Source organism: Acipenser ruthenus, chromosome 10 (assembly GCF_902713425.1).
Source record: "Acipenser ruthenus chromosome 10, fAciRut3.2 maternal haplotype, whole genome shotgun sequence".
NCBI lineage: Eukaryota > Metazoa > Chordata > Actinopteri > Acipenseriformes > Acipenseridae > Acipenser > Acipenser ruthenus.
Window position 1 is genome coordinate 24,617,258 of NC_081198.1, and position 20,013 is coordinate 24,637,270.

General features: G+C 38.9%; 1 protein-coding gene across 6 annotated transcripts in view; it reads left to right on the forward strand.

Annotated features, from left to right (window-relative positions):
- The window catches only part of nfia (nuclear factor I/A), a 425,669-nt gene that overhangs the window by 336,193 nt on the left and 69,463 nt on the right, over positions 1-20,013 (forward strand). For all 6 annotated transcript variants that reach the window (XM_034011610.3, XM_034011657.3, XM_034011647.3 and 3 more), the window contains 2 exons: positions 10,470-10,587; positions 15,728-15,855. In XM_034011610.3, the coding sequence (XP_033867501.1) occupies positions 10,470-10,587; positions 15,728-15,855 (246 nt within the window). The remainder of the gene's footprint in view (positions 1-10,469; positions 10,588-15,727; positions 15,856-20,013) is intronic.

Consider the following 20,013-nt stretch of genomic DNA (forward strand, 5'->3'; position numbering starts at 1 on the left):
TCAACATCATGTCCAATATATATATATATATATATATATATATATATATATATATATATATATATATATGAAAGAATGTATAGCTGCAATGTACAAAAATTAAAATGTTTATTTTGGATGTGCACAAAATGTTTAAATGATTACAAAATAATTTATTTCAGGACATTTCAGACAAAAGCCCTTCTTCAGCTGTGTATAAAGAAAAGTAAACACAGTGCAGTAAACTTTACTGCACTGTATATATTATTATATGATGCTAAATAATATTTTGTCTTTAGTACTAGAATTGTTACTGTGCATTTAGAACAAAAAATACACAAATAAATCAATACATTTATTAAGTGTAAATGATATTAAATCATTATTAGTTTAAATGTTTTTAATGTATTTTCTTAAAAACAGTTTATAAATGAAAGTGAATTATTAACATGAATGTCATTTGTTGTAATTATTTGTCATTTTATAGCCAGGCCTGTAATTAAGCCATCTTATTAGGAGGCTAAGAATTTGTTTGATGCGGGATGATTGAGAAAGACGCAGATTTTATATCTTGTCAGAGAGTTGTTAGTTTGTACATTTGGTGGGGAAAAAGCTGTTTTTTTTTGGTGACAAAATCAATACAATAGCTTTACGTTTACATAGTGGGAGGTTGAGGTAGAGATTGATTCACCAGAGCTTCCTGTGGATTTGTGACTACATAAATACACCCTGTGTTCATTGAGTTCAAATTTAGTTATTTCAAGTTAATGCTTGGTATATTGTATCACTTCATTTTAAATCATGGAAAAATACAGATTTTTTCATTTTGTTTTTTATTACAGAAAACTAGCATATACTTTGCATATTCTCAAAGGGAAAGGAAAACCAAGTGCATTTTTTTTTTTTTTTAATCAAACTCTAGCTTCAAGTGTAAATCATATTTATGTTTAAAACACTTAACGATAAATACCAACACACGCAATGAAGACATTTAAGCTTTATTTTATTTTTGAGTAGTTTTTGGTAGCATTTAAATTTTTTTAGAAATATTTAATTTGTGGAAACTAAAATCAGAACTTGTTTCAGGAGGACATCTGGGTTACGTGACCACACAGGTCCTGCCATTTCAGAACTCAGAGTTCAAACTCAGACTTGATCGAGAGGAAATCCCAACGTTCAAGACATCCTGGCGTAATTCCCAGTGCTGCTTTCATTTGTTTCATTCCAATGTATAATGAAATGCTAGGCTGTTTTTGAAACTCCCTGCATTATAACAGTCAATTAACAAAATAGCATTAACAGTTAGCATAACAAACAAGACCATTTTTACTGTTGTAGAAATACATAGACTGCACCCTATATTATTATTTGTTTATTTAGCAGATGCCTTTATCCAAGGCGACTTACAGAGACTAGGGTGTGTGAACTATGCATCAGTTGCAGAGTCACTTACAATTACGTCTCACCTGAAAAACGGAGCACAAGGAGGTTAAGTGACTTGTTCAGGGTCACACAGTGAGTCAGTGGCTGAGGTGGGATTTGAACCGGGGACCTCCTGGTTATAAGCCCTTTTCTTTAACCACTGGACCACACAGCCTCCTAATCTGCTTCTAAAGCATCAACGTACCATTACTTTACTGCAGTCAAAGTGTTCAAACCTGGTGATGTGAGGACACTGACAATGTCATCTTATGTCTACAAGTAAAACTGCACATGAGTATCTAACGATCGCTCTGCTGTCAGTGTGTTACTGTTTACTGTACTGAATCCCATTCCTGTCACAACACAGCTGACAAACATCTCCATGTAGGTTTCTATAATATAATTTAGGGACAATTTGTAAAGCTTTTTACTGTGAAAATTGCTCATTTTTTTAATTGCTGGACATAAAAATGCCTTCATGTTGTGAAGCCGAGGGGACACTAGTCTACATGTAGAAGGAAATCTGTTGTTTCTACAATGTTGATTGTACTTTCAAGGAACACCTTTCTGCTTCACTTTACAATAAACCCAGATATATTTATATTTAAGAGCCCCGAAAAACCATACTACCAAACCGCTTGCTATAAAAAAACAACTCACATGATCTATTTATAACCGCTAAATAATTGTATCAAACAGAAGCCTTAGTTGAACTCAAACATAGTTGTTATTATGACACTGCAGATTAACCCTGTTCTCCATCTGTGTTCGTTTTTACTGATTTCTACCAGAAAAAAAATGTAAACATTCTCTCTCTCTCTTTGTCATACTTTAAATCCATGTTGTATCATATCCTTTGAGACATATTGACTCTTGTCTTATCAGGTTTCTTTTGTTTACCTTCGATTATTTGAACCGCGGTGCATTTACAGCTAAAATATACATGGCTTTCAGTTATTTCCTTTTATTGTTAATGGAGACCAGGAAAGTGTATACTAGCTAACTAGAATTTGTATATCTGTTGTATATAAATACCCACCTTGGAAAAAAATTATCAGGAGACTTTCCCTGATGACATCACACATTGGCCAGTCACATGACTTTTCTCATGACTTTTATTGGTTGATGATGTTGCTTCTACAAAATCAACTCTCCTTTGATAAAGTTGCTTGCAACAAAGTTGCCTGAAACCTATAGTTTGCATGTTGCTTTCAACAAAAAAAAACTCCCTTCCTAGTTTTCTGGCAACATGTAGACTAGTGTCCCCTCAGCTCTAACTAACGGGTGCATTTTGAAAAAGATTACTTGCAGTTCACATTGTGGAGTAAAAAAAACTTGGAAAACCACGCCTTACAAAAACTTATAACTGTTTGTCTAACTGTACAATTATAATGTCTTACAGTCACATTGTACTGTTTATAGAACCGTCTATTCTAATTATACTGCTTAAAACTGAAAACAATAATGAAGTCACTAGCAGTGAAACTCCAGCATGGAGATATTAAGGACTTAGGCCCCCTGTGCTCCCTTGCTGGCTGATCAGTTATGTTTAAAAGGGTATCAGGATGGCTCTGTACTTGACCTTTAAAAAATGCAGACGTCCACCGCAGTGAGTGACAGACCGCAGGCTGATCCATAGCAGACTGTCGATACTCGCTAACAATAGCGAATTTAAACTGCCTGTCAGCACACAGCGGGACTGATCAAAGCTGCATTGATCACGTTCTGGTGTGACCTAATCCTGCTTTGCCAGGGTGAGATCAGCAGCAACCAAGGGGATCTTCAAATCAGTGGGTGCTGAGGGATCACAGATAGGCAGCAGAAGGCATCTGGCAGTAAAAGTGGCACTGGGGGCTCGCAGGCGTTGGCTCCCGATCGGGTCTGTGTGTGTGACTGTCCATGTGTGGTAGCGAGTACAGTGGGGGAAGGAGGGGGTCGTTATTAGCGTGATTAGCACAGCCAGTGCTCGCCTCCATCAGAAGCCTTGGCATATGATAGTAACAAGATTAAGGAATATGCATAATTGATCCAGCTTTCAGAAAGGAGAGCCGCTTTTATCCTAACATCTGTGACACCAAGAAAGAAATAACAAAGCTGGGTGGCATATGCTGGATGGTAAATTCAAATCAAAAGTGATTTTTATTTTTTCTTATCGCCATAGTCTAGTGACCCCTAATGTTACGAGGTGGGGTTTCAAGACAGATTGACTCCTAATATTACGAGGTGGGGTGTCAGGACAGATTTAAAGATTTGCTATTTCTGGTCAGTTGTTTCCTCTTTCTTATTGAATGACACTTTGCCTGCTGGGAGGAGGGGATGCTGGAGCAGATGTGGTCTCCCCTACACTCTCCACTGCTGGCCAGAAGCCTTCTCGGCTCAGCAGAACGGAAAGGCTTAACCAGCCCAGTGCTAGCTAAAAGTAATACTCCACATTATTCTAATTTATTCCATTATGTTCAGGACTTTACTAATGAAGCAGCAGTCCCTGACCTCTTTATAATTGCGATCTGAGGTCCTTATTTAATTAAATAGTATTATAATTATGAATAATAATAATAATAATAATAATAATAATAATAATAATAATAATAATAATAATATGACAGCTCTCACATTCACAGGTGTAGTTTCCTATACGATTTATATATATATATATATATATATATATATATATATATAGTAAATTTATCACAGCAACACCGTGTTTAAAAAACAATCCCCCTTTTTATATTTATGTGGATAACAGCTAATCCAATTGTGCAGAAAAATAGTTAAAGCATTCTTCAGCACCAAGTACTGGGAGGGTCAGGGTCTGGAGTATAATGAGAAACTGTAATTGCCGGTCTGACTTTACATAAATATTCTCTTATGTTTTCACTCATGTCTAGAGAACCACTTATCTAATTGTGATGCTACAGGAGAACAGGCTGTCCATACATGGGTACTGCTGAGGTTTTTTATGTTTGTTTTTAGTCCCCCACTATACCAGGGCTTGAAGGCATTTCTAACCCACTGGTGCAAAGCAGGCTTTAGAGGTCTAAGAGATAGGACTAATAAACTAAGCCAGCTTCCAGAGTCCTATCAGGATTTTATATTCCATGTACAGAGAGGCTCTGTCCATATACTCTGTATATTGTACGCAGGCAACCCTTTATAATAACCTACCACTTTAAAGTATAGCAAAGTGTAATAAAGCACAGCGAAAGCATGGTGAAGCATCACTAAGCATTGTAAAGCCCATACAAGGTTTGGTAAAATATATTTAAAAAGAAAACATGGCAAACTATGGCAAATGCATAGCATAACCATGGGAAAAGCAGGATAAACTGCAATCTGCAAACTTACAGTGCATAAATACTGTGGTGAGGCATAAGATGTACAGTTTTTGGATTTCAGAAATAAAACAATAGCTATTAACTACACCTTCTCCTGTCAGTGCCTGTGTATGAATCTCTGTGTTTATCAAGCGATAAATAGAAATCCAAACTAATGTAAACCATATATACACAACCATACCATTGAAAGTATTAAATCCGTCATCTATATTTAGTGGCGTGCTATTGGAGATTAAAGGTCATGTTATTGAATGGGCTGCAGACACGGGTTGCCAGTCTTTGCATTGACCTTGGCATTGTGCACCATTACACAATTCAGTAGCAACACAATCGAATCTCCCCCTGCCGATCAATATCCTATTAAAGGCAGGACAAAAGTCTCCATGAAGTTAGTGGTTAGCCATGTTTGTAAATGGAACTGCGCGTAATTGGCTGGTCAATAGCGGTAGGTCATTTTAAAATTGGGTTCCGCCCTTTCGTATTACTTTGCCCTGCTTGGAACCTGCACCTGCTGAGATCTTTTGAAATCTAGCACTCAAGAATTAAAGAAAACCTGAAAAGAGAGGTCTTCAATCTACTTAAAATCTGCAAGACCAAGGAAACCACGCCTTAAATCTATAACTGTGTTAGCTCCAATACTATCTATAATAATATAGTGGGAGTGAGATATCCTCTTAGTTGGGTAACAGGAGTTTTTAAACCTTGGTTAGCACTCATTTGTTGCAATGGCCTAAAGCCACAGCACAATCTGAGCAGCTATTCTCTTCTCTCTATTCTTCTCTCTCCCTTATCTGCCTTTTCCATTTCGTCTCCCTGTAGGGTTATCTCTGAACATGAGTTTCACATGTGGGCCTTATTTTTAAAAAGCTGACTCCAGTCTTTAATTAACTCATATACAAGGGGTAGAAAACATCTGCACAAGACTGGAACCAAACAGCTAAGGGATATATTTCAAGTTCTCTTCAGGGCTCTCAAGTTGTTTCATTTCTCATTTTGTAACATTAACATGGTTTTCAAAAAATAGGAGTTGATAAAGACTGGAGGAAACACTTCAAAAATATGTCTACACAGTCTCAAAAGAGAGGCACTGGTCAATCTAGACTTATATTTTATGAGATAATTTAAAAGCCCCCTTAAACAGTCTTTGCATTTCAATTGGTTTATTTTTTGGTTAGTTTTTTGTAGTCTGTTGTGTACTCCCTGATATTGGCTACAAAGGAGGTCTGTGATTCAAATCATATCAGATGTTTCTTAGCTTCCATTTATGTCCTCTTGTTTTGCTGTCTGCTAAATCTGAAGTAGTGGCTTGGGTTAAATCATACCATTTAGGATTGTATAGACTTCAATCAAGTCTCCTCTTTTTTCTACACTGCAGCGATTCTTTTAACCTTTCCTTTGTATCTCATGTCACTTCATTTCTTTCTGTATATAAAATTCACCAACCGTTGCTGTCCCACAAGAAGATGAAAGCCTAATTGTGGAGCTTACAATTAGGATTACCAGATTTCCAGAGAGACAAACAGGACTTTTCTTTCTTCATTTCATTGAAGCTGTAGCACCTAGTTAAAATAAACATATAATAACACAATCATAATTTAATCTATATATATACATAAATGGCTGTGTTAATCAAAACACAGTAGTGACTAACTTAAAAGGCGAACTTAGCTGGTGGCAGTTCCAAGATATAAAAAAAGCCATGATCCAGGAAGTTAAACCAAAAATGGATTATTAAACACATAATCAGAATTATTAAACAAATAATCCATACGTTTCTTTGTTTTATTTTTGTATAATAACTTACTGTGCTGGTAACTTGCTGAGCACACTGCTACAATATTGTACTTATAGAAAATGTGCATACAAAATAGCTAAACCGGGAACAATTTAACAATTTTACTGTTTCTGACTGGGATAAAAAGTAAAGCTGAAAACTGGGACAATCCTAGTTTTCCCGAGACTGCAGTCTTCATAAAACCAAATCAAGTTGACAAAGTTAATGTTGATTAAAAAAAATGTGTTGACTTCAGATGAGTGTGTTACAGTAAATCTCAAAGGATTATTTTTAGGAACTTGGTTTCCTCTGTATTTTACGCAGGTCCTCTATTATCGTTATTAAAATAAATACAGGCTTCATGCACAAATGTAGGCCTCAAAATATGGCCAGGGTTTCGTTGAACTTTGACTCTTTGCAGATACACAAATAGGGACGTCATGTGCTGCTCGACCAGCAATTTCAGTTGTCTTATCACTCTTAGCTTGGGGCTGTTCAGTTTTACAATGCCCTTCCTTTGATATTTCAAAGCATATAGATTGAAGAGTTCCTGTGGGCTTTTAAAATACCATCATTGACCCAGCAAAACACCAAAGTCTTGTCAGTGATTTAGGTGAAAGAATCCATCAAAAAGCAAGAGTTTTAAGGGGGGGGGGTGGCTTGATCTGCCTTCGTGAGGTCTGGTGTAGACTCCTTTGTTTTCATTGCCAAAGGGTTCAGTTGGAAGTAAATGTAAGAAATACAGCATTTTACGGAAACTTTCTGTCCGCGTTTTTATAAGGTGGCTTTGTGTTTACCCATAAAAAGCACCCACATATAAATAGGACATATTGGTATCTGAATGCAGGTCAAATACACCTGATATGATATGGAATATAGAGCTATTTAACTAATGTTAATATGACATGTTTCTCAATGGGAATTTCTGACAGCAAATATTGTATTCCTTCATTAGCTAGGTTCAGAATGCTTTGGGGAACAGGTTAACCCTTTAATGCCTAGCCATAGAAAAAAGCAACAAAACAGTCTGATTTTATGTCAGAATGGTGTATTCGGAACATAAATAACAAAAATATGTATTTTTTGGTGGAATGAATGTGATTCCACTTAATTCCCACTGTATTATATTTGATATGCATAAATTACAGAAACTGTAATGCCCCCCAAAACAAAAATTCTCATTTGTGAGAGCTAAATTCTTTCCTTGACTTCTCTATGAATGTAATTGTTTAAATCTAATTTGTACTCAACAGAGCTTAGTCCTGAAGTGATTTTGGATGAGAGGTTTAGCTATGGGTGGCCACTCCCTTGGTGAAGGATGAGAAATTGATTGCCATCGTAATGCAAACAAATAAATACAATGCCATGTCCTGTCATCTGGTGGCAGCCCAGATGTTGCAAATATGGTAAAATGTGCAATAGAGGTATTCAAGTAATACACCTTTTCTGTAGAGATCTCCAAACTTGATGTGGCATATATTATATGCAGAGCATTAAAGGGTTAATGGCTACATTCTGGTTACCTGCTGTACTGAGAGTTGACATGATTCTGAGAGCTCTATTGCTTCCACAGGAGTTTTAAGAAGTGATGACTGAAACAAAAACGGATAGAAAGTGAGTCTAAATGAGAAGTAGAACACATTAGTCAAGATATCTCTGATGTTTCCCTTTAACCTTTCAGTGCTAAATGAACTGGAATGCAACCCCCCACTCTGCATGGTAAACATGGCAACTTCACAATCTTAGTCAGAAATGACATTTCACTTCACAAATTTAGCTGTTAACATTATAATAAATAGGTATGTGCTTTCTGTATGATTCTCTATTGTTGCCAAGCTGGTTATTCCAACAAAAAATTGCTTCTATAACAATTCTGAGGAAGGTGGGGAATTATATCAGTGTTGCACAGGCTTCAGTGCACAATGCTTCACCTGTAGGCTTCAGTGCACAGCACCACGCTAATATGCTTCCCCACTTAAGCTTTGAAGTCTTTTCAGCAGTAAATATAGAAATAATTGATCTAAGCAGAAATAAAGCACATATAGTGGATATTAAACAGGTATAAAACTAAATATAAGGACAATTTATACGATACACCTTTCCATGGTATACTGCAGTGTGTGTACACCCACCTATGCATGTACATTGTATACAAAGCAGCACAACACACACATACGCACTTTGAGAGCTGTACACACTCACAAGCATGATAAGCACAACTCTGCACTCTGAACAAATTCCTCTGCAGCAAAGTGGTTAATGAGTAGATTGAAACATTCTGCTAATGCATTTTCTGTTAGGGAGCTGAAGGGAAAGATCAATGCCGGCTTGATAGGTATAAGCTTCATTTGGAATCCCCAGAGCAAAAGCACTTGATAAAGCCCTTAAGAGGTAGACGCTGCAGATTACCTTTATGATTGATTTCCATTCAAGTCAGACAGACTGCAATGTGGTCATTTTTCCAGCCTTCTGCTTGGCTTTGCAGCCTTCTCCCAGCTGCAGGGTGTCTGAATTACAGCAGCTTGGTGTCCAGGTTACCTCTCACACAAATTACTTAACACCACACTATTAGCCATGCAAATTCATCAGCTTTACTGCGTGTCGTAAATAACTTCAGGACACTCGGTGGAAGAGTCTGCAAAAATGAGATGACTCAAAAATGATGGCTTTTTTTTTTTTTAAAGAACTTTGCGTTTTCAGGGCAGCGCTGACAGATTTTGCATATCCCCTTTTCACCTGCCACTCAGGTGAATAATAAAGATGTGTCTCCTTCAATGTTAATTAAATATATTGGCACTGTCTCTTCATAATTTAAGATCCTCGCCCGCTTGAATCTCTAGTAGGTTATGAATTCTTGTTTTAACACCTTCCTTGCAGTTTGCTTTTTCAGGGTGCTTCCCTCCTGATTGTGCTTGTAGTTAACACAATAACTTGTTGTCATGTGCTTACATGCACTGTATAGGTATCAAATGTGCAGTTCTGAAACAAACACATTATAGCAAGCTGTTTGACTGTGTCTTTGGGGTCAGTCAGTCAGTCAGTATGATGCTGGTTGGTTAATGACAGGAAAGCAGGGGTTGAAGGGATTGGAGCAATCTCTCCAGGTTAAATGACCTAGGAAGTGCAAGGCTACCTGAAAGTAAAGCTTTCAAACAAAATCTTTATTTAATTTATCAAAAATAAGTTACTGAGAGTAACAGAATCTGGGGGTGTATGGAAGAACCTGTCTGTATATCATACTTTTTTACATTTAGAAATATGAAAATAATTGTAATACACTCTTTTCAATGCTATAACATTGTTACATAAGAAGAAAAGAGAACATTTAAGAATGAGAGGAGGCCATTGAGCCCATCTGTGCTCATCTGGTTCCTAGTAGGTCATAGATCTCAAAACTGTCAAGTTAGCTCTTAAAGGATCCAAGTGATTCTGCCTCAACAACATGGTGCGGTAACCAATTCCAAACCTTCAACAATCTCTGTGTGAAGAAGTGTACCCATCTCTCTGTAAAGTACTAAGATTAACTTTGTCAACTCCTTTTAAGATTTTTAAGTCTTGACTCACATTCCCCTAATTCTTCTTTGTTCCAGGCTGAATAGGTTCAGTTCTTTCAGCCGATCTTCAGAACTCATTACTTTAAGCCCTTGGATTAGTCTGTTTGCTCTTCATTGGACTCTCTCCAGGGCCATGATGTCCCTTTGGTGCTGTGGTGACCAGATTCGGACACACCAATGCATTACACAGCCTTGTCGTAACTTCCTTGGATTTGTACTCTACACTTTAGACTACATACCTATTTTTGGCTGTATACATGTACAGTATGTTTGACACATTTTCTATTTGCAGCTGTGGCAGAGAATGAATGTTACTAACACTGTTTGTAGTGCTGTGCTATGCATGTATTTTGGTAGCTGTTTTGTAACTGTTACACTCTTGTGTGTTTTATTTTTCTTTCGTAGCACCCATTGCTGCAGGGACAGGGCCTAATTTCTCCCTGGCAGATTTGGAGAGCTCCTCCTACTACAGCATGAGCCCAGGAGCTATGAGACGGCCCTTACCTAGCACGTCATCCAGCAGGTAAACCCAGTCCTTACTCAGCACGTTATCCAGCAGGTAAACCCAGTCCTTACCCAGCAAGTAATCCCAGCCCTTACCTGTAGCACGTTATCCAGCAGGTAAACCAAGCTCTTACCCAGCAGGTAAACCCAGCTCTTAACCAGCCCTTACCCAGCACGTCATCCAGCAGGTAAACCCAGCTCTTACCCAGCCCTTACCCAACACATCATCTAGCAGGTAAACCCAGCACTTACCCAGCACGTCATCCAGCAGGTAAACCCAGCTCTTACCCAGCCCTTACCCAACACATCATCTAGCAGGTAAACCCAGCACTTACCCAGCACGTCATCCAGCAGGTAAACCCAGCCCTTACCCAGCACATCATCCAGCAGGTAAACCCAGCCCTTACCCAACACATCATCCAGCAGGTAAACCCAGCCCTTACCCAGCACATCATCCAGCAGGTAAACCCAGCCCTTACCCAGCACATTATCCAGTAGGTAAACCCAGCCCTTACCGAGCACATCATCCAGCAGGTAAACCCAGCCCTTACCCAGCACGTCATCCAGCAGGTAAACCCAGCCCTTACCAAGCAGGAATACCCAGCCCTTATCCAGCATGACACCAGCAGGTAAACCCGGGCAGGACCTGATTCTGGACCCGCTGGCCGTGGGGGTTTCTCATCATCTAAATGCTTCCTCAAGTTCAAATAATTCATAAAGGGCCCAAGATCAGCGCATGTTAGTTTACTATGTTTATTTATGTGTGTAAACATATGTAAAAGCTCCAGAAGATTTATATTTGAAGGATTTCGTGACACCATTATTTATATACACCTCTCTTTAGATCAATTGAGTAGATTTTTTTTTTGTTAGCAATTTATCTGAATATCAGGACAAATTTCTGTATTTTATCACAAAAAATGACTTTTGAGGTATGTAACGTAGGGTTAAGTTATCAAATAAAATATTTTGCACTTACAAAAAAAGTAAGGGGTGGGGGAACATAAATATACTATTTATGTATATTGATATAATACAATACACATAAATTATATATATATATATATATATATATATATATATATATATATATTGTAACATAGCAGGGAGGGGGTTCAAATCCTCACTGCGTAAGACATGTGCGCATGCATATTTTTGGTTAGTTTTGTTAATTGTTTAATTGTTTTTGTTAATTATTTGATTGTTAATTATCCCCTGCACCTGGTGGTAATTGGAAATTAGAACCAGGTGCAGGGTATTTATGAGAGGCAGTCAGTTTGCTCAGGGCTGCTGATGTGTGTGGAAGCCCGACTGTGCTGGTGTGGGTACAGCCGTAAAAGAAAGAAAAAAGGTAGAGTGAAGCCTTTTTTGTGTGTGCTGCTTTGTTTATTTTTGTTACAGGTAAAGAGCTTAGCTGTCCTGTCTTAGTTTAGGTTCCTGTTTTGTTTAGTTATTGCTCAAAGAGAGCTAGGTGTTTGTTTTGTTTATTTTTTTAATAAACACAGTCGGGCTTCCACACACATCAGCAGCCCTGAGCAAACTGACTGCCTCTCTTAAATACCCTGCACCTGGTTCTAATTTCCAATTACCACCAGGTGCAGGGAATAATTAACAATCAAATAATTAACAAAAACAATTAAACAATTAACAAAACTAACCAAAAATGTGCATGTCTTACGCAGGGAGGATTTTAACCCCCCTCCCTGCTATGTTACTATATATATATATATATATATATATATATATATATATATATATATATATATATATATATATATATATATACAGTGCCTTGCTTAAGTATTCACCCCCTTTGGACTTTTCCACATTTTGTAATGTTACAACCTGGAATTAAAATTGATTTAATTAGGATTTTTTGTCACTGATCTACACAAAATAGTCCATAATGTCGAAGTGGGGAAAAAAATCTACATATTTTTCAAAATTATTTACAAATAAAAAACTGAAAATCTTGATTGCATAAGTATTCACCTCCTTTGCTGTGACACCCCTAAATAAGCTCTGGTGCAACTAATTGCCTTCAGAAGTCACATAATTAGTTGAATGGAGTCCACCTGTGTGCAATTAAAGTATCACATGATCTCAGATTAAATACACCTGTTTCTGGAAGGCCCCAGAGAGAGCATATCTAAACAAACAGCATCATGAAGACCAAAGAGCTATCAAAACAAGTCCAGGATAAAGTTCTGGAGAAGCACCAATCAGGGTTGGGTTATAAAAAAATATCCCAAACTTTGAACATCCCCCGGAGCACCGTTAAATCCATTATTAAAAAATGGAAAGAATATGGCACAACCGCGACTCTGCCTAGAGAAGGCCGTCCACCAAAACTCAGTGACCAGGTAAGGAGGGCATTAGTCAGAGAAGCAACCAAGAGGCCAATGGTAACTCTGAAGGAGCTGGAGAGATCCACAGCTGAGATGGGAGAAACCGTCCATGGGACAACTATAACCCGGACTCTCCACAAAGCTGGGCTTTATGGAAGAGTGGCGAGAAGAAAGCCATTGCTGAAAAAAACCCCATATCAAATCCCATTTGGATTTTGCCAAAAGGCATGTGGGAGACACAGCAAACATGTGGAAAAAGGTTCTCTGGTCTGATGAAACCAAAATTGAACTTTTTGGCCTTAACGCAAAATGCTATGTGTGGTGCAAAGCCAACACTGCTCATCACCCTGAGAACACCATCCCCACGGTGAAGCATGGTGGTGGCAGCATCATATTATGGGGATGCTTTTCATCGGCAGGGACTGGGAAACTGGTCAGGATTGAGGGCAAGATGGATGGAGCCAAATACAGTGAAATTCTAGAGGAAAACCTGTTTCAGTCTGCAAGAGACCTGGGACTGGGACGGAGGTTCACCTTCCAGCAGGACAATGACCCTAAACACACAGCCAAAGCTACACTGGAGTGATTTAAAAACAAGAACCTGAATGTCTTAGAATGGCCCAGTCAAAGCCCAGACCTCAATCCGATTGAGAATCTGTGGCAAGACTTGAAAATTGCTGTTCACCAACGGTCCTCATCCAACTTGACAGAGCTTGAGCAATTTTGCCATGAAGAATTTGCAAAAATTGCAGGATCCAGATGTGCAAAGCTGGTAGAGACTTCCCCAAAAAGACTCACAGCTGTAATTTCTGCCAAAGGTGCTTCTACCAAGTATTGACTCAGGGGGGTGAATACTTATGCAACCAACAAATGTCTTTTTTTTTTGTTTAATTAACTTTTGTGTCACAATAAAAAAAAAATTGCACCTTCAAAGTGTTAAGTATGTTGTGTAAATCAAATGGTAAAAATCCCAATTAAATCCATTTTAATTCCAGGTTGTAACACTACAAAATGTGGAAAAGTCCAAGGGGGGTGAATACTTACGCAAGGCACTGTGTATATATATATATATATATATATATGTATATATATATATATATATATATATATATATACACACACACACACACACAATACAGGACTGTGCATAACTCCCCCACCCTCCTCCTATATCAGTGGGCTCTTTGATGTCAGGATTTGGGGTGAATCAATTCTAAAGCCTGTACTCTCTCATGCTTTCTCTGAGCGCACCTGGGGGCAGCAGTTAACACAGTAGCCGGTGTACAGTATTTATTGTTGACATACAAGCAGGGGTTTGACCTGCTAATCTTACCAGACAGGCCTCAGCAATCAAACAGCCTGCCTTTCAGAAATGTGGCTGGGCTCCCCTGACTTCGGTCAGCTGGATGTCAAACACAAGTGCTGTGCAAGGAGCAAATGCAGTGCGCAGTCAGTGTGATTCTACTACCACAATCTGATAGCTTTAAAGTATGTATGGCTAACACAATAGTCCCAGTAAATCTAATATGTATTACCATCAATCTAAAATTAAAATGCATGTTTCTCCAGAAAAACAAACATTCTACATGTTTTCCATTTATTTTCTATAAAATAACTCAAACTCCTAGAAGCTGGATGCATTGGCTCCAGTTTGAATACCAATCACTTTATGAAGTTCACCGGAAGTGCAGCAGACTTAACGATAAATATTCTTCTTCAACAGTTTCAAATAAATAACTATTCAAAAACCATATTCACCTTTGTCATAATGTGTTCATTTTTCATAAGTTGTGAAACCTGCGAAATGGTGGCAATATATATTAGGTAAGATTTAGGAAAGCACCTTGTACTTTAAGTGTTACTTTCATGTAAAATAATTTTGAAATGTCTACCTTTTTGCATCTCAACCCAGTTTTTTGTTTTATATTTAATGTTTTTTTTTGTCTGATAGACTTTGGATTTGCTTTGTTGTTAATATAGGAAATAACAAGGCTAGCCTATGGTAGTGGGTGATGTTGGAGGTAGGGAGGGACCTCCTTGGTTCTCTTCCCTCAGCATCCTCTGCTGGGAGAGGAGGGTTGTTGGCACCCCCCAGGCACCCTTGTGGCTCTACCCTCCTCTTGATCAGGGGCCAGAGGCGCCACTGCTAAAGGATTAACATTAATCATCCGCTCCCCTGGCACCAAGGGGCAACTCACACACTCCTGCCCCCTGCTGGACGTCTTGTACTACCACAACCCCCATTCAAACTGACCCCACCTCTCCATAGTAATGCAGTGTGTTTCAAAAACCGTTTTTTAATTCTGTCTTTTGTTATTTTTATTTTTTTTAAATAGGGGTTTTACATATTTAAAGGAGTGATAAAGAAGGCCTTAAAAGCCATTTTCTTCTTATTATGTTATTACCCTTTTCATGTACTGTGGTACTGTGGGTTAACTGTTCACATTGCAGCCAGACCAGTGCTTTTCAATGTTGTTTTCCTTTCTGGTTTGCCCCTATGTGTTTAATATTTGAACAAATCCACTTTAAGCCCAAACACAGAATCAGTGCAATAAACCTGCCACCCTCAGACCCCTGAAGTTACTCAGAGCCTTCCCAGGGGTCTCGCTGCCCTGCTAAAAGCTGCTGAGCTAGACCACTGGCCAAACAGCACAGGAGGAGCATTTTCACAAAGAGCGATGTGTATTATTATTATTATTATTATTATTTATTTCTTAGCAGACGCCCGTATCCAAGTCTGTTTATTTGTGCGGCTATACGGGATTCATCCAGACAGCATTTTGAAGCTAGTGGTTTGTGTTTTCTCACCAGCTCTGCGAAGCGCTTAAAATGTATAGAAGATGAAGTGGACAGTCCAGGGGAGGAGTCCTACTACCCGGGACAGGGCCGGTCACCGGGCAGTGGCAGCCAGTCAAGCAGTTGGCATGAAGTGGAACCAGGTAAGTGCTTTACCCACACACACATGCCAATGAGCGGGTGTGGGTATGAGTGTGGATGAGTCAGCTCCACTGGTCTGTTCACAGTTGGGGGGTGGTAATAATAATAATAATAATAATTAGAGATGTGCAAAAGAAGAATGCTGCGATTCAAATCCCCTTTAAGGTTTTACAGTTTGCCTTTAAAACAACAACAGAATTAAAGTAGCGTCTTTAATTTGCACCTTCAGCACAGAAGCATGTTGCTACTAGGTTGACAATGTGACATAGTTTGCCTGTTTAAATGCAGGAGTAAATTATTTTGGAGGGTTTGTTAAAAAGTCTTAAACTCTGATCTCATTCCAATATCAAACTGTTCTGTTTGTAGTCAACCATTCAGTAAGCAGCCAGACACAGAGATTGAAGATACAAGCTGCATCGAAACCTTATTTACTATGAAAGCCATTCAAAAATAATAACAGCACCCTTTTTGAATTTGGCCACACCTTTTGAAGAGTTTCAGTGTTACATCTTCTGCATGTCTCCAATATTAATAATGGTACAGAAACAGGTGGAACCACACATTCTTAAGGGATGGGAATGGACTATAGATGCTCATTGGGTGTCTAAACTGATGTTGTCCTTTTCCAGTAAAATCAAGTATAAATCACATTTTCTGTGTAATTACTGGCATATTGAATAGATTTGTGCTATACATGTTTGGATTGTGATTCCTTTGTTATATATGTTTCTTACAAGAGCTCAGATGTAGGTCTAGCACGGAAAGCCCACCTCTTTTGGTTGTTCTATCTCAGATTGCAATACAAAGTTGCCTAAGTGGATAATATGTTTTATGAAAAAGTGCAAATTAAATTGTGCTTGAAATCTAGACAATATGGCTTGAGATTTGTACTTTGTGTCCTTTACATTTTCCTAATATTTAATTTCTTACCTGTTCATATTTTATTATGGGTGTTCTACTGGTTAACTATGACTACTACTGTTACTATTCAAGCAAAACTTGCTTCTAAAAAGACTCCACAAGGCTGATCGTGAGAAAACATGGAAGTGTATTAGTTTGGCACCGATTTCAGTGCACAGTGCTTCACTTATGGGCTTCAATGCACAGTGCTTCACCTATGGGCTTCAGTGCACAGTGCTTCACCTATGGGCTTCAGTGCACAGTGCTTCACCTATGGGCTTCAGTGCACAGTGCTTCACCTATGGGCTTCAGTGCACAGTGCTTCACCTATTGGCTTCAGTGCACAGCGCACGCTAAAATCCCAGGGTCCCCAAGCTGCTCACCTGGTAAAAGCACGGCCAGTGTGTCAGGGGAGCGCAGGTTGTGTCCTGGTGAGCTCAAGTGGACACCTGCAGGGCTACCTTCCAGCCTGTAGCTTACTGACATCCGCCCTTGAGTTCCTGGGTGTAAAAGAGACTGTGATCGGAGGACTCCTACAGTCCTTTAGTTCTCCTGAACTGTGTGGGAATTGCTGTGGTGAGGAAGTGGAATTGGACTTTCTAAGGGGGAGGGTGGAGGGGGGGGGTGCACTTTACATTATAAAAAATAAACCACCACATCAGTCTTAGAAGCAAATTTTGTTGGAATCATTACTGTTGTAAATACTGCAAATAAGAATCAAAGCAGAAGCAACAATTGAGAACACTATGTAACACAATTTTTGTTCCTGGGTAGTAAGTGTTATTTCCTAATTGCTTATGCCTCAAAAGTATAGAAAATGGCTATTATTCCCCACAAACTTTGCTTTTGTGACCAGGACAGTGATATTTTGAAATTTACAATGAGAAAACGGCCGAATTTGTGTCTTTTCGTTCACATAAAGTCAGAAAAAAAACAACATATGAATCCAAATTAACATGTATTTATACTAAAGTTATACAAAAATGACTACAAAAGATTTAGAAGTGAGTAGTTTTTCGAGATTTACGATTATACTGTAAATCACTTTCACGAATCCCCCAAATGTAGTCTCCCGTCATGTTCTCGTTATACTGTCCTTGGTAGCGGCGTTCAAAGTCCAGTATATCCTGATGGAAGCACTCACCTTGCTCCTCCGAGTATGTTCCCATGTTCTCCTTGAATTTATCAAGATGAGCATCAAGGATATGGACTTTGAGGGACATCCTACAGCCCATTGTGCTGTAGTTCTTCACCAGAGTCTCAACCAGCTCCACATAGTTTTCGGCCTTGTGATTGCCCAGGAAGCCCCGAACCACTGCGACAAAGCTGTTCCAAGCCGCTTTCTCCTTACTAGTGAGCTTCTTGGGGAATTCATTGCACTCCAGGATCTTCTTTATCTGTGGTCCGACGAAGACACCGGCTTTGACCTTTGCCTCAGACAGCTTAGGGAAGAAGTCTTGAAGGTACTTGAAGGCTGCCGACTCCTTATCTAGAGCTCTGACAAATTGTTTCATAAGGCCCAATTTGATGTGCAGTGGTGACATCAGCACCTCCCGGGGGTCCACCAGTGGCTCCCACTTGACGTTGTTCCTCCCCACAGAGAACTCGGTCCGCTGTGGCCAGTCCCGCCTGTGGTAGTGCGCCTTGGTGTCCCTGCTGTCCTAAAGTCAAAGATAGCAGGGAAACTTGGTAAAACCGCCTTGGAGACCCATCAGGAATGCCACCATTGCAGCCTCTTGATGCCATCTCAGAAAAATGCAGATATGTATCCACTTAGGCAGCTGGAACTAAACTGAACTGGTGGGCTTAAGGCCCTTGTATTTATACTACTATTTATATTACTGGAAAGTTCTAGAAAGTTCTAGAAGTTACTCCAAGTTTACTCAGCACTGAATCTATCTGGAATGTTCTGGAAAATAGGTACATTTCAAAATATCACTGTCCTGGTCACAAAAGCAAAGTTTGTGGGGAATAATAGCCATTTACTATACTTTTGAGGCATAAGTAATTAGGAAATAACACTTACTACCCAGGAACCAAAAAAAAAAAAAAAAATTTGTTACACGGTGGAATCAAACAGAACATGCATAATAGAATATTAAACAGGTAACAAATTGAATATTATTAACATGTAGATGATACAGTGATTATATGTCTTGTCTATGCTTTTGGTAGAGACCTTTTGACACATCATGTATTCATCAATACACAATGAATTGTTTCACCCTTTTAATTGTCAATTGCAGTTAGCACAAAACCAATGGAAAACTGTTACCAGCAGCAGTAAACCAGTGTACTATCCCAGTACGGTAATAGAGTACCATAGTATTACAATGTATTACCAGTATGTATTGGTTCAGGCCATTGCGATTCCATTTATATGTCTAAATATTCAAATATGCCCACTGGTGTACCAATCTATCAATTACTCATTCCACTGTAGCTGTCCTTGTGCTACCATTGCCCCTTAGTGCTGTACCACTGCATTGCCAGTGTAGTGTCACTAATAGATTGCTTTTAAAGACTATTTGGAAAGGAAAAGTCAGGGTTACTGACTAAAGGGTTTGCACTTTTTCCTAAAGTTTGCTGTATCCATCTGGTCAACATTGCATATATGAGCCCCCATGCAAATAGCCTGGGTAGCCTTTGTTTTGAAAACCATGTATTAATACAATCCAAAACGACACTTTGATGAAGAGATGAAGTACAATGTGGCGTATAATGAATGATTGAAGAGCCTGAGGAGGAGATGTAAGCCTTGGATACAACTGCTTTAACAACCACCAGAGGTGTACAGAGGAGGTTATGAAACTCGGAGGCAGCATGGTTCTAAACATGGCTCACACCAGGATGCAGTTTCCTAACCTTCTCTTTCATAGACCTTGGATTGGACCAGCACATAGTAGGAACTCCTGCAACTGGCCTATCAGTGTATTGCCCCTGTTGGGATGTCAGAGGGAGGGGCTATGGACATGCAAATAGCAGATTTAGCTTGTAAATTCATGAGGAAGGAGGCTGAATGAACATTTTTGCCTCAGGTTTTTTATCCTGTGGTAAACGACAGCAACACATTATTTTATAGTGGATTGGTTCAATAAAACTGGGTACTGGGAGTGGGAAAAACAAACACTTGCTGTTGTCGGAAAGCATGCTCAATGCAAAACAGGGCAAATACAAACTGAAATAATATAACCTGCTGTGTAAAGCTAGCTGTTAGATCACAGCTCTTTTCAGATACTATATTCATTCTGCCTTTTTTC